The sequence below is a fragment of the Vidua macroura genome, chromosome 1 (assembly GCF_024509145.1).
Source record: "Vidua macroura isolate BioBank_ID:100142 chromosome 1, ASM2450914v1, whole genome shotgun sequence".
NCBI lineage: Eukaryota > Metazoa > Chordata > Aves > Passeriformes > Viduidae > Vidua > Vidua macroura.
The window spans coordinates 111,539,619-111,552,970 of NC_071571.1; the positions used below are offsets into that span (position 1 = coordinate 111,539,619).

At 39.4% G+C, this 13,352-nt stretch overlaps 1 protein-coding gene across 11 annotated transcripts in view; it reads right to left on the reverse strand.

Annotated features, from left to right (window-relative positions):
• Positions 1 to 428: 428 nt before the first annotated feature.
• The window catches only part of NOL4 (nucleolar protein 4), a 188,680-nt gene continuing 175,756 nt past the window's right edge, over positions 429 to 13,352 (reverse strand). For all 11 annotated transcript variants that reach the window (XM_053989402.1, XM_053989410.1, XM_053989395.1 and 8 more), the window contains 3 exons: positions 12,684 to 12,864; positions 8,713 to 8,793; positions 429 to 2,382 (listed from right to left, as the gene is read on the reverse strand). In XM_053989402.1, coding sequence (XP_053845377.1) covers positions 2,189 to 2,382; positions 8,713 to 8,793; positions 12,684 to 12,864 — 456 coding nt within the window. In that variant the 3' untranslated portion in view covers positions 429 to 2,188. The remainder of the gene's footprint in view (positions 2,383 to 8,712; positions 8,794 to 12,683; positions 12,865 to 13,352) is intronic.

Below are 13,352 nucleotides of genomic sequence, written 5' to 3' on the forward strand. Positions count from 1 at the left end.
TAAAGGGGCTTTTGAATTCTTGGTGAGACAAAAGCTGATGCAGCCCCACATCTAGGGTGGAGATGAACTGTAGGCTTTCAGGGGCACGGGGAGATGATGTTAGAAACAAATGCACCTCCCAAGTGATGGGTAACAACTGGCAAGGATTTGCAACAATATTCTCATATCCAAGAACAGAGGCCTCTAAAAAGACATCCAATAGTTTTTTAAGAACAAATATAGAGTGGCAAAATGGTGTGCCCTCAAGACAACTTTAAATTATATATGCTAGTTACTCAATCCTACTGGATTTACTAAGCAATATTGAGAAATGATGTTTGAGGAGCTGCATGAATTGGACTGGAAGGCCGTTTTCCCTGTTTAAAGACCATAATAGTTATAGCTTTAAATGCTATTCGATTTAAATGTTATAATGTTTCACAATCATGTATTTAAACACAGAAATCTGTTTATTTACCCAAACAAAACAGAGGAAATGATTCCAGCCCTCAGGTTTTGAATTCTCATTTAAATATGTGAACATGAGTCCACAACTTAGAGATGTTTGTGTATCTATGTACCTCCAAAATACTCATATTTCATAGGCTTTTTCACATTAATATTCACCAACAGTATCACAAAAGTTCGTTTTCTTTTACATAACTGTAAGCAACAGTAATTCTAGAAACACTAGAGAAAAAAAAAAGCATAGCAATGTCCACAGTTACAAGAAAAAGTGCACATTACTTGGTCACAATCACAGTCATTACTTGGAAAACTATATGTAACAAGTAGATATAAAATATCACTGATGCCTTAAACTCATTGTCAAAAACGGAATTACATAAAATTTTATACATGAAATAAGGCAAATTTAGGAATGCACAAGAAACTTGTTATTCAACAAAAGCTAAACAACAGAACAGATAGTACAATAAGCATAAACTAAAGTACCTTTTTTCTATATACTTAAAAAGAAGCCTGCCATAGTGCACAAAGAAAACACCATTAATGTGTAATCAATATTATAAAATAAGAAATAGAGGGGTTGGGAAGAGTGGGGAAGGGGAGAGAAGAGTTTTATTATAGTTGCAGCTGCATCCACTTACAGTTTTATACAGGTTTTAGCTAGGCCTGGGAATTATACAAATTATACCAGAAGTGTCAATGACCTTCCTTAGTAAGAATTTTGTTTAAATTAAGGAAAAAAAAATAAATACACACAAGAGTGCAAATTTTCAGATTGTCACTTGCAACCTCTTAACATTCATCATCTACATCCAATCACAACTAGAGGGACTTGTATAAGACAGCAGCAGTGATCATGGAGTCAGATGAGCTCACCATAAGAAATCAAATCATCTTTTTTTTTTTCTCAACGATATGTCTTTTTAAAAAAACGCTCAACTCTTTATTAATCACTAATAAAGCTGCAATATATTACAGAATGGAGTTGAGAATGGCATGAATGCAGGAAATGCATACTTCCTTTGGAAGGTATTCCATAGATGACAATTTACAGTACACAGGGGAGGAAATTATCCAGCATCAAGAGTTACTCATTGTAGAAAGAATATGAAGTTGGGGAGAAGGGCACAGCCAGGGTTTCAAGAGAGGAAGGGGGGACTTAAAATAGCTCCTCAAAACATTTTCAGGACCAGTGAAAAAGTTTACCAAAGTAAAAATGAAAAATCTTGAATGAAAACAAAAATCTTTTGTTTCATTTTTTATAAAAATTACATTTTTTTAAAATACAAGATCCTTTTAATTGCAATTGTGCCCTGTAGCAACAGGACATTTGGCAATGTTTTGCCATATACTGCAGCTTTAAGTCCAATGAGTCAGTATCACATTCCACTAATATTGCACTTGGATCTTGAACCACTTGTTTTAAAAAACCATCACAGCATCTTCTGTTTCCTCCACTTGTTAGAATGAGTTAATTTCTAGCCACTTTTTCGATATTTATGCTGACACACTAAAACAAAAGCAATAGCCTGGACACAGTAAAGTACCTCGGAAACACCAGAGGTCGAAGTTCACTTGAAGCACCTTAACACATCACTTTATGGATCAAGAACAGTGTGGCATTATGGTAATTAACTCTCCTAAAAGACTGTGCAGTAACTGAAGTGTGTGCTCTGGGAAATCAAAATGTCATTAGTGGAAATTCTGAGATAGGACCAGGCCGGTGTGAAGGTCACATGACTCAGTTCTGCTGCAAAATAAGGTTTTCCAGTTCATCTGCAGAGCGCAATAAAAACGCGGCTGATTCTCGGTACCCTGCCACAAGCTGCCTCACTGCGTTTATTTCAGTCGGACTCAGCTGGGGTCTGGAGCTGGAACTACTGGAGGATCCAGAGCTGGTTCCTAACTGCCTCTTCATACTGAGATCTGTTGGACCTGCAGACAGCAAAGGGAAAGAAAAGAAGCTTCAGACTGGCTGACAGAGATGTTTCACAGGTTTGTAGAAACAAATGCAGAGTAGTAGGATCTGCTCTCAGCTGAGTGCAAGCAGCAGAAATAAGCAATAACTGTTCTGTTACCAGCCGCTTTGACAGGAACCACAGCAATTTATATTTATGTATCACGGACCCCACTTACAGGACATGAGGGGCAAGTCCACTGCCAGCAGAAAATTACCCTCCAGGGGCATATTCCAACAGTGCGAGCCACTTGCACCCCAAACCCTGCCCTGGGATCTGACAATGGTGATCAGGCAGAAGACTCATCTCCTGTGCCTCCCCCCAACTCCAGCTGCCGTAGTGGACTTCATGGCAATATGCACACTTGCAATTTTTATCACAGAAAATCCAACTTATGTTCTCTAGACAGCTATTTTCACATTTTATGCTTCAATCAGCATGTGGCCAGATCGAATCCCTTGCAGACGTAGATAAATGGTCATCCACATGACTTGCCTGACTCTGTCTGATCACTTACATAAATAGCTGCTCATGAATGAGATTAGGCTGGTGACAATCTGGCTGCCACAGTGAGAAGCACACTATCATCTGTGAGGACTGCATACAGCTGGCAACACATTGCAAGGATCTTGTAAGGCCAGAACACTGACGAGATTCTGCAGCAATCACCATGCTGTTGTATTGGCAGCTCACAGCAATATGCTTAGCAATTTTCTTCAAAAAATATTCTCAAGACCATGAATACTTCATATGGAAGACTGAGGTCAGTCTGCAGGTTACTGTGACTGGCAAAACATCTGTCATCATGAACTTTAGCTTTGTGTGGAATTTCCCTGGCTGTTTGATCAGTTATTAATCAGCTAAGATGCGTGGTGTTTTAATGAAGTGTTTGTAATTTCCATTTAACACATTTTTTTTCTTTCTGGAGTATAAATTTGGACAGGTAGAATTGGACTGAGGACTTTTTTGAACATATATAGCAGGATATAGATGGCAACTATACCTATTAAACAATATACTTTGTGCAAATCTGGGAAATACTGCTCTCTTATTTTGGCAGTGTGGCAAATCTATACTTCCAGCAGGCAGAAGATCAGACTAGCCTGACCCTAATCTTAATACTCTCCTGGAAACTGGGATCAGGATATCCAAAGCAATGTATCTTGCTTTCCTACAAGAAAAATGTCAGTCTTCAATTTGATCAGTACCATATATGTCAATGCCGAGATTTTCCAGCAAAGACTGGAATAATTTTAAAATTTAGCATATTCAACTCTAGAACTAAGAACACACTAATTAATACTGTGGAGGTTCTCCTAAATAATCCCACAAAATGTATAAGATTCAAAACCACAGACTTGCAATCATAAGCGCTAATGGAAAGAGATGTCTGATTTCCAGAAGCTGAAGATCTGGTCACAAACCTTATTTAATTTTCTTTCTTATATATCTGTGCAGAGGTACAGGTGAGACCACAAAAAAATGTGGAGATTGCCATGTCCCTACAAAAACTAAAGTTAATGAAAAAGCTACCCTTGAGTGAATAAATGCAGAGCTGGGACTATGAAAAGAAACTACTCAAACAGAAAGGGTCCTATTAGATCTGATTTCCTACTACACAACTAGCATGAGCAGCACTTAGCCTTACAACTTGTATTATCTGGTTTTACACTGGTATAAATGAATTGACTTTTAAATGACTTTCAGTGTACAAAGGATAAATTAAGCATAATTAGATCCATGAATTTGTTTGGTGTGACTGCACATTGCAGGAAAATGATGACTGTGAAGAAGCTTAGAGGTTATTTTTAAATAAAATCTTAAGCCAGCACAGGGAAGAATGGTATACCAATCATAACACCAGTTGGGCTGAACGGTTGTAAGGAGCCATTAAAGACTTCTATATTTATTGAGGCAGTAGTGAAAAAGCTGCCACTGACATATTGAGGGCATTGTGCTCCATATGAACCTACTTTAACTTTTATGCTCTTTCCTTGACTTTCATTCATGTCTGCCAAACACACACACAGCCCCACATCCCTAAACACACACACACACACACATAATATCTGGCAGAACAGAGCTTCTGCAGCAGATAATTTCATTTTATGAAATGTAACTGAAGGGCTTTTGTCATTAGTAATCCAGATTTTAAGTGATAGAATAGGATATTGGTTTATGTCACTCATAAGTAAAATATACATGGAGATGTGCTTGGTCATACCTCTCAGGTTTTCCTTACACAAACTGATGGTGCACTGCTCTGAAAGGAAAACTAGGAGAAGACCAGATATCCATCATGCACAAGTCAGTATAATTCCTCAAAAGTCTATAGGGTCACGGTTATTAACATAGTCTGAAGATCTGGCTGGCTCTGTATTCCTTGATGTCTGGATTAACTTTCATGAAGAAAGATTTTTAATTCTTCAGAATATTTATCTTTGCATCCTGAAGGTACTGGAAAAAGCCAGATGGCAGTCTGCATACACAAGGAACAACCACAACCCAAAAATCCTCTTGGTCTGGGAGATTTCTTTTGTGTCAGAGATCTTATATAAAAAGAAAATAAGATATCTCAAATTATAATGTACCCAGCTCCTTCAAACTACTTGGTTGTTTGTTTTTTTTTTTTTTTTAATGTCTATTTACTGAGAAAATGGGATTTTACTTCACTCCCCAACTCCTGCCTTGTACTTAAAAACTCACAGTACTATCCTCCTTTCCCCTCAAAGAAAACCCCCTCTGAGGAAAAAAACAAAGGAATACATGCACAGAGAAAAGTTTCACTGTTAAGATTTTGGGACAGTGAGAGCACCCATGCCTTTTCCAGAAGGGAAGCTGCCACAGAACTGAACAAAAAAAAACCAAAAAAAAAAAAAAAAAACAAAAAAAACAAACACAAAAAAAAAAACCAAACAAAAAAACCAAAACAAAACAAAACAAAAAAAAACAGCAAAAAGCCATGCTTCATGTGGAGATAACGATTTTAGTTCCTTTAATTATGTTATGTGACCCCTACATCTCATAGGTAAGCTCTAAAGCTTACCAATGGCAGCCTAAGCTCTACACCTGGGAGAACACCTCACTCAGAGATTAGTCCCAGGATGTGTTATATTAGCCTCAGCTTTTAATAGCTATGATAGGCACTCACTGGCAGTAATAGAGATTCTCAAAGGTTGGCCACACTGCTAAATAATAAAATATTGTAACTTATTTGTAGCTTCATCAGTCATACCTGGTCATTTAAAAACTAAGGAATAAGTGCAACCTACAAGTGCATTCTTGTACTGTAGATTTTTCCCGTGTAATTTTATGTAAATCAGCTGTTGAAACATGGAAGCCTAAACCTTACTCATACCTATCATAGCTCTTTAATCAGAAAAATAAATCAAAGCTATTTTGAAGGCTTAAAATAGCTGGTTAAGGACATTTTATGTACATCTATCTCCAGAAGCCATCACTACAGGTTACTAAATCTGGAAAAAGCTGAACAGCTTCACCATCATGTCTTTTAGTAACTATCTTTACTATTTCTTTAGTGCATTTAACATCATTTATTAAGCTGCCATTCCTCACAGGAACAAGAAAGTGTATACTTGTAAAGAGGGAAATCTGAATATTTTTGCAATTAATTATTTTGCAGTGTCAAGTTCCTCCAAGATGTTACTGCGCATTTTAGCATACTGCTTCCTATTCTGTAGTACTTCAGGACTATTAAAAGTTTTGATTGCAAACATTATCAGGTTCCACAATGTCTGCTGAGCAAGCAAAGATTAAGCATATATCACAGAGATTAAGACAGGAGACTTATTCCCGTTTTTTTTTTTTTCCTCTTAGTGCATATTGCCATAACATGAAATTGTCACCTTCCATGTTTCTATAACAGCACAACATCCTCACAAGCAGTGGATTAAACAAATTGCTGAGACAAACCCTTTCTTTTACACTCTTTCAGAAGACTAAAGTATTGTTCCTCTGCCTCTTGTTTTGGCTACTTGATTGATACTTTAACATGGAATATTTTTGATTTACTATCTCTGTCCAGTTACATTGACCTAATTTCCCCTGTGAGGTGCAATTGTTCTTGTTGAAACCACATCAGGCTGAATATGAAAACTCTAAAAACCCACTCTTCATGTTCTAGACAAATATTTATCAAATTAGCTGCTAGAAATGTCTCCCACTAAATACACTGTGGAACAAATGGCTTTTTCTATAAATTACAAGACTTTAATGGAACTAGTTACTGCCTCATGCGCTACTCATTACTAACATGATTTATATCAAATTCCAAAATATGGGTCAGATGTAGATGTGTTGATACTGATTGCTTAGATACTATCAACTGTCTCAGCAAAATTCCCTTAAGAATTGTATGTTGTCACTGGGTAGCTACCAATCTTACAATTAACAACTACTGCAAGAATAATAAATGTGTCAGTGACTCTCAAAATGGTTATCACTATTGTAGATAGTAATATAGAATAAAAAATATTTTTTAAAAGCTTTATGTGCTTAAGCATCTACATGTTCATTAATAGTTAAGCAACCTTTTTCATCAGTGATAATGCAACAAGCAGTGACACTTATTTAGAGAAAAATACATTTGCCCATGCTTTGAAATCTCTTGTGTGTAATCTCTTTTCTGTTGCACCTATTCTCGTCTTCAATTTTTTCCCCATGAATGGCTTTAGAGGAGACGTTTGGCTACATTCTTATGCATTCTTACTAGTGCAATAAAACAAAATAGAAAAAAAACTTATCAAACTATGCTACCTTTTCTTTTCTTACCAAATCAGATGTATTTCTTGTAATAAGAATGCTTTATTGTGATATTCTTTATCTGTCAATGCTTCTTTTCCTCCTGTCTTCAAACATAGAGTAGATGTGCCTAAAAGTATTGTTTCAAGTGCCAGGAGAAATCAAGAAAACAGGGACTGATGAATTGGAGCTTTTAAGCTCCTTTCTCCCTTCTACACCTCTGAAGACACATCTTCTGCTACTTTAGACAGCAGGAAAAAATGCTGCCTTGCCTGAGGAAAGTGATATGAAAAACATAGAAATGCCTACAGCCATCATTCATTTTCAGTGATCAGGAAACACAGTGGTCTGTGATTATGTGAGACCCTTCCTATCCACCACAGAACATTAATTATGTGGTGTATACTGTGTTGCCTTAACAGTTGTCACCTCAGCTTTGCGCAGAGGTAGGAAAGTAGGATACTGCCCAGTACATCCACAGACATTTTATTTCCATCCCTGCGTCAGGAACAGAGTAGTACTTGCCTGTGCCACATGTCTGACAATTTGAAGATGATGAGGAAGGAGGAAGAGGAATGTGGGGAAGGTCTTAATAGAAAATTCAGCCAGCATTTTCCAGCAAGAAATTCCCCTTTGCCAAAATACAGGTCAAACCATTTAACTTCTCCCAACCCCACCTTTTGGGTTTTTAAATGGGATTAAACATACTGTCCCAGATTCCTACATCTATTACTCTTGATCTGTTTCTTCATGCTCCAGGCTCTGTGTTAGAGACAAACTGCATTCTCTTTCCCCTCTCTCCACTTTGATGTCATCAGGGTAGCACTGAGAACACAAGACTGTGCAAGGGTAGAGGTATAAAGAAGACCTGGAGAGAGGAGCCACAGCAAAAACCCCAGTCAACCCGTACATCCTGGCTAGCCAACCTGTAAGTAACCCACTCAGCACTTTAAAAACTAGCTTCATATTGCATATTCTCATCTGTTGTTTTTTTTTTCCTCTAGTTTGCCACCAAGAATATCACCAAGTTTATCACCGCCATGAATCATGCCAAGTGCCAAGATTTTACAGAAGGTTAAAACTTGACCAAATTTTTTGATGTGGAAAGGAGGCGCCTTCCTTCCCTGCTGTTTCATTAACAAGTGGACAAGAGTGCTTAATACTCCTCTTCCTGCCGCTGATCATCACAGTCGTGCTGATCCTTGGAGGTCAGCAGCACCTGCTCTGGGAGGCTCCCCCAGCTACCCCATTGTCTTCAGCAGGGCTGCGTCATCTGCAGGACCAGGATGCAGAAAGACCAGGAAGGCTGACTGGCACATGGGTAGGAGGCCTGGCTAAAGCAGGGAAGAGCTGGGAGGGCATAGCCTCCTGAAGGGAGCAGCAGGGAGGGGTGAGCAGTATGGGGGAAGTCCCTCAGATACCAGCTGGGCCATTAGGCCATCTTGGTCTGCGGGCCTGCCCATGGGAGAGGAGGCTGAAAGAGAAGCCTGCCAGGGCCAGGATTTGCCGTGGTGTGAACATAATGGCGTTCGGCCGAAGAACTCACCTGAGCTGGAAGGGGACTGGACGTTCGTGGTGCCTGGGATGCAGTGCTGAGTTGTGGCTGTGGTAGAGGTAGGCTGCAGATCTGTGAAGAGAAATGGAGACACAACACTTTGTCTTACTGTGACATGAGAGCATATCCGGCATGGCCAGCCCAACACCGAATCTGAAACACCCTCTTTTTACACACACAAAAGGAACTGACTGACATTTCTGGCTAGAAGACCAGACAATGATGCAAAAGGAACGGTCCCAAATCACCTCCAGGCAACCCAGCTAGGCAGCAGAAACACCTTCCACAACTCTTAGAGAAAATGGACTTCAGGAAATGAAGCAACTGCAAAGACCATGACTCCAATGAGCCCAACATGACTTCAGAGAGTGCTGACAGTCATCAGGAGAGGGCAGACAGACAGCAACCCAGTGGACTGAAATACTTGGGGAGACAAGCCAATCCCACTCCCTCAGGAGATGCTCAGGCTACATGCAGGGACTTCAACAGCTCCTGGTGGTATCAAGAGCTTTTGCTCCCAATATTATCTCCCGTCCTCATCCTCCTGCCCTCAAGCTGGACACTTTTCTGAGCTCAGTCCAGGAATGACAGAAAGAGGACAGATGAAGCCTTTGTGGCTGGCTAAGAGCTGGCAGGAAAATTTGTTTACATTCACTGAGCTATTGCACCTTGGAGATTCTCCATTCAGTTCTGTAACAGGAACAGAATGTAACAGCCTTAAAAAAGGCTGCTACAGCCTTAAAAAAAGGGAGCTGTGGAAATCCACCCTTCTCAAAGAACAGCTCTACTTTACCATCTAAATGAATCAAATACAACATGACCAAAAGCTTCTCCCCAGCCCATGTACAAGCTGACAGAGATTCTGTCAACCCATAGATTGCTTGGTGAATGTTTCCAGCCTAGCTGGATTGGCCTAAAAAAGTTTAAAAGGAGAAGGAAAAGACACCTTGGTGCTATAAGACCAAGTCTTTTCCTTCTGTGCTTTTTTGCCAGCCCATAATAAAGGAAGGGTCATTGCTCAAGCTGCTACATTCTGTTTGCTCATATTGAGCAGTTTCATGAAGGCTTGCCCCATGCAGTTGTGTAAGGAGCTAATTATGGCTCTGTAATTAGCCATGTGGAAGGACTGACCTCCCCATGAGGAGGGAAGCACTGCAACAGCAGGCAGAGAGAGGTCCCTGAGCCAGAACCACCAAACAGTTGGGTGAACAGATAGCTAAGTCTGTAAGGTCAGAGCAGGGGTGAACTTTATATGGAGGAAATAGCCAAATTAAATGAGTCACAGAATACAAAATACATACATCAGCTGGACTACTAGACAGAGAGTTAATTGGACATTAATTATTATATTACTGTGGGGGAAGTTCCAGAAATAGGTAATCAAGCAGTGAGTTTTTGATAACTATTGCAGCTATTGCAACTTCTTTTTTTTTCTGTTTTAGCAGATACAAAAAAAACCAGACCTTATTTGTTTATACACTCATTCTGACTGAGGTGCATATTTGTTTTTACACTAGGAGAACATCTGTAAACGTGACAAGAACATTTGATGGGTTACTATACTGAAAAGGAATTGCATTTGTAAATTAGTTCTTAGCTCCTGAAAACAATTCACGAGTAAATATCCTGTTCTCCAAAGAAGTATCTCATTAACTATTTTAACAGCCTTGCATATATTTGGAACAAGAGTCCTTGAAACAGCATAATGACTGCAACCAAGGGTCCTATGAGGTCTGTCAGCTGCAACTCCAACCACTCCTCTTGTCTACCAATGGACACATCAAAGACGACTGACAGATCACACTGGCCTCCAAGTCCTCCCGCTTCTCCTGTGGGGAAATCAGCTACCAGAGCCAGAGCAATTTACCCTTAATATCTGAGAGATAATTAGGTTGGCTCCTGGCTGGTTTTATGTCAATGAAACTAAGGAATGGATAGAGTTGCCTTTCTACAACTTTCCTAATAATCTTCCCGAAATGGCAAGTGGATCACAAATCACCAACCCAACTAGATTGTCAGCATCAACAACTGGTTTCCAAGTCCTGGCACACAAAGACTTTTGGTTCCCAGAGCTTACGTACTTTGGCTCGTGTAGGATCCCGGTGGAGAAGACGAGCACCTTTGCACAACCTTCCAACTGTACAACCATATGGGAGAAGTGCAATGGCTTACTGGTTTTTCAAAGTAAAAGGACATACAGACAAAATTGTCCAGTGCAAGTAGGGAAAGGCAAGGAAGAAGAAATGTTTGAGAATATGTCTGCATACAATCCTGTCTTGAGCTTTAATTGTGAAAAAAACATTGGAGTCCTCTATCTTAAAGGTACAAAGAAGACGTGGCTTCTAATCAGAAGGCAAGACGAATTGATGGCATTTAATTTGTACATCATTTTTTAAAATTGCATGCTGAAGTGATACAGAATACTTTTGCCTAAACCCCACAAGTCACTGCAAAATGCTAGTTACGAAAATGTATCCTATTACAAGAAGTTTGAAGGGAAAAACAAGTACACAAAACAGTTGTGATTCCTCACAGTTTAAAATTATATAAACCAGGACAATACTGATGGCTTTTGCTGACAAATAGCACATGGGGAGCTTAATCCTCCTCTTAGTTGGGTAAAAGAGCAAATGCCAACTGTTTTCAGTGGGAACTGGTTCAGTTCCTCTCTGGGCATAATGTAAAAGACAATTTTAAAGTTCTTGTGCATTTTCACAAACAAACCCAGATTTCCAAGGCTTGTCTTTCTGTTATGAAAATATTTGATCAGAGACCATATTCAGTGCCTCAGATGTGCTCTTCATAGGTATGGAAACAATTGTAATCATCATTCACACTGAGTCAAAAACTTTTGACTAAAGTATTACCTATTTAAAGACTTTCAGAAACTTAGCACAAATCATCCACAGACCTTTGGGAATTTTGCAGGCAGAAGATGAGGAAGAAGATGTGACTGAAAGTCCTCAGCAGACCACATTCCAATAACTCCTTGCAGGCTGCAGCCCTGATAGCATTTTGAAAATTGCTGAGCATGCCAAATGTAGAGGCTGTAGCTGAGCAATTATCATCTAGCCTAAGTCAGCCCTTCTACCTGAACTGGCACTCTCACCTGCCAGAGAGGGATCAGCCAGGGCAAAACCCCAGGGATTTCTCCATTCTCTGAGACATTTCTTTAAATACAGTCCTGGGAGTTGATAAAACCTCAGGCTTCCAGAGGAATCACATTTCTCTGACAGAGAGACAATACCCTTTTTATCAGAAGGGTATTGCTCTGCATTTGTACAAAATTGATATGAGGGATAATTTCAAACAAATACTACAATTTGCTTACATTTTTGTGTTACAAAAGCATGCCAATGTAAGAAGAAAGGAATGTTTAAATAAATGACACCACTTGTTTTTTTCAGAGGCACATACAACCTCATGGTGACACATATTTACCTTATCATTTTTAATGCAGGGTATAAATGTATATGCTGATTTCTCATTTAACACTTGGTATGCCAGATCTTTATCTGCAGTAAATTGAAGTAGCTGGTGACACCATGTGACAAATCTATGTCAATTCATTTGTGTTACACAATATGGAGTTGAGTGTTTTGAAACTTGAGCCAAAAATGTACTAATGGCCTCCTTTTGTGATCAGTGTAGGAGAGGACACTCTCCTACATTATAAGGTCCTATAAAGTTATACAAACAGACTGAAGATCTAACCTGGCATTTTATTACTCAGCTTTGTTGGAGGCTTGCCCTATTGTGTATTAGTCCCTTGAAGGTGGAAAGAGACTAGCATGCAGGGAGCAAGTATTTTGCTCAGCAGTAGCCGTTTGCAGGATTGTGCTCCTGCTCATTATGTGATAATAGCTTATGGCTGTTGAACCCCATGGACTAGCTTTCTGTACAGCAGGGGGAAATACCCATCAGCACGTATACATACAGCCACAATTTGTAAGGAAACTCACCACTACTAGAAGCATCATTGAGATTTAGCAGCCCACCTCCGAGCCCTCTGTAACTATGGTAACTGTAGGTCCCATTGCCGTTGATGTACAACACCTCCTGCGTGCTGGAAACAGCTGATGTTGAGTAAGTGACCTGGGCTGGCTCCTGTTTGCACTGCTTGTCAGCTGGAGCAGCCTCATCCTGCGGAAAACAAGAAAAGGTTTGGAATTATGGTTACATTTCACCTTGCATGTGAAGGTCTTTTCCATTGTTAGGATTCTACATCTATTGCTTTCACAGAAGTATAATGCATTGTTAAACATGCATGGATGTGTTTCTGATTTACCAAATATCAGCATAAAAGAAACAATGGAGATAAGCAAGAATCCATGTTTCCTAAAAATCTGAGAATATTCATTTATTTGTGCTCCACAAACCATCCAAACTGATTCTCAAAGGAGAATGTGTACCCTCTCACCCCAAAGAGCTCACAGCCTTCTTCAAAACCCAACTCTTTCCAGAATAGTGAGAAAGGATGGGAAACAGCCATTTCCTGAGTACTGGAGTGACTCATACAAGTCAGAGAATCATATATTTCTTAATAATATAAACCAAGACAGAATGCACCATCTACTTATTTTGATGTATCAGTCTCAGAAATGACAGAAGGAATAGAGGAATGGAATAAA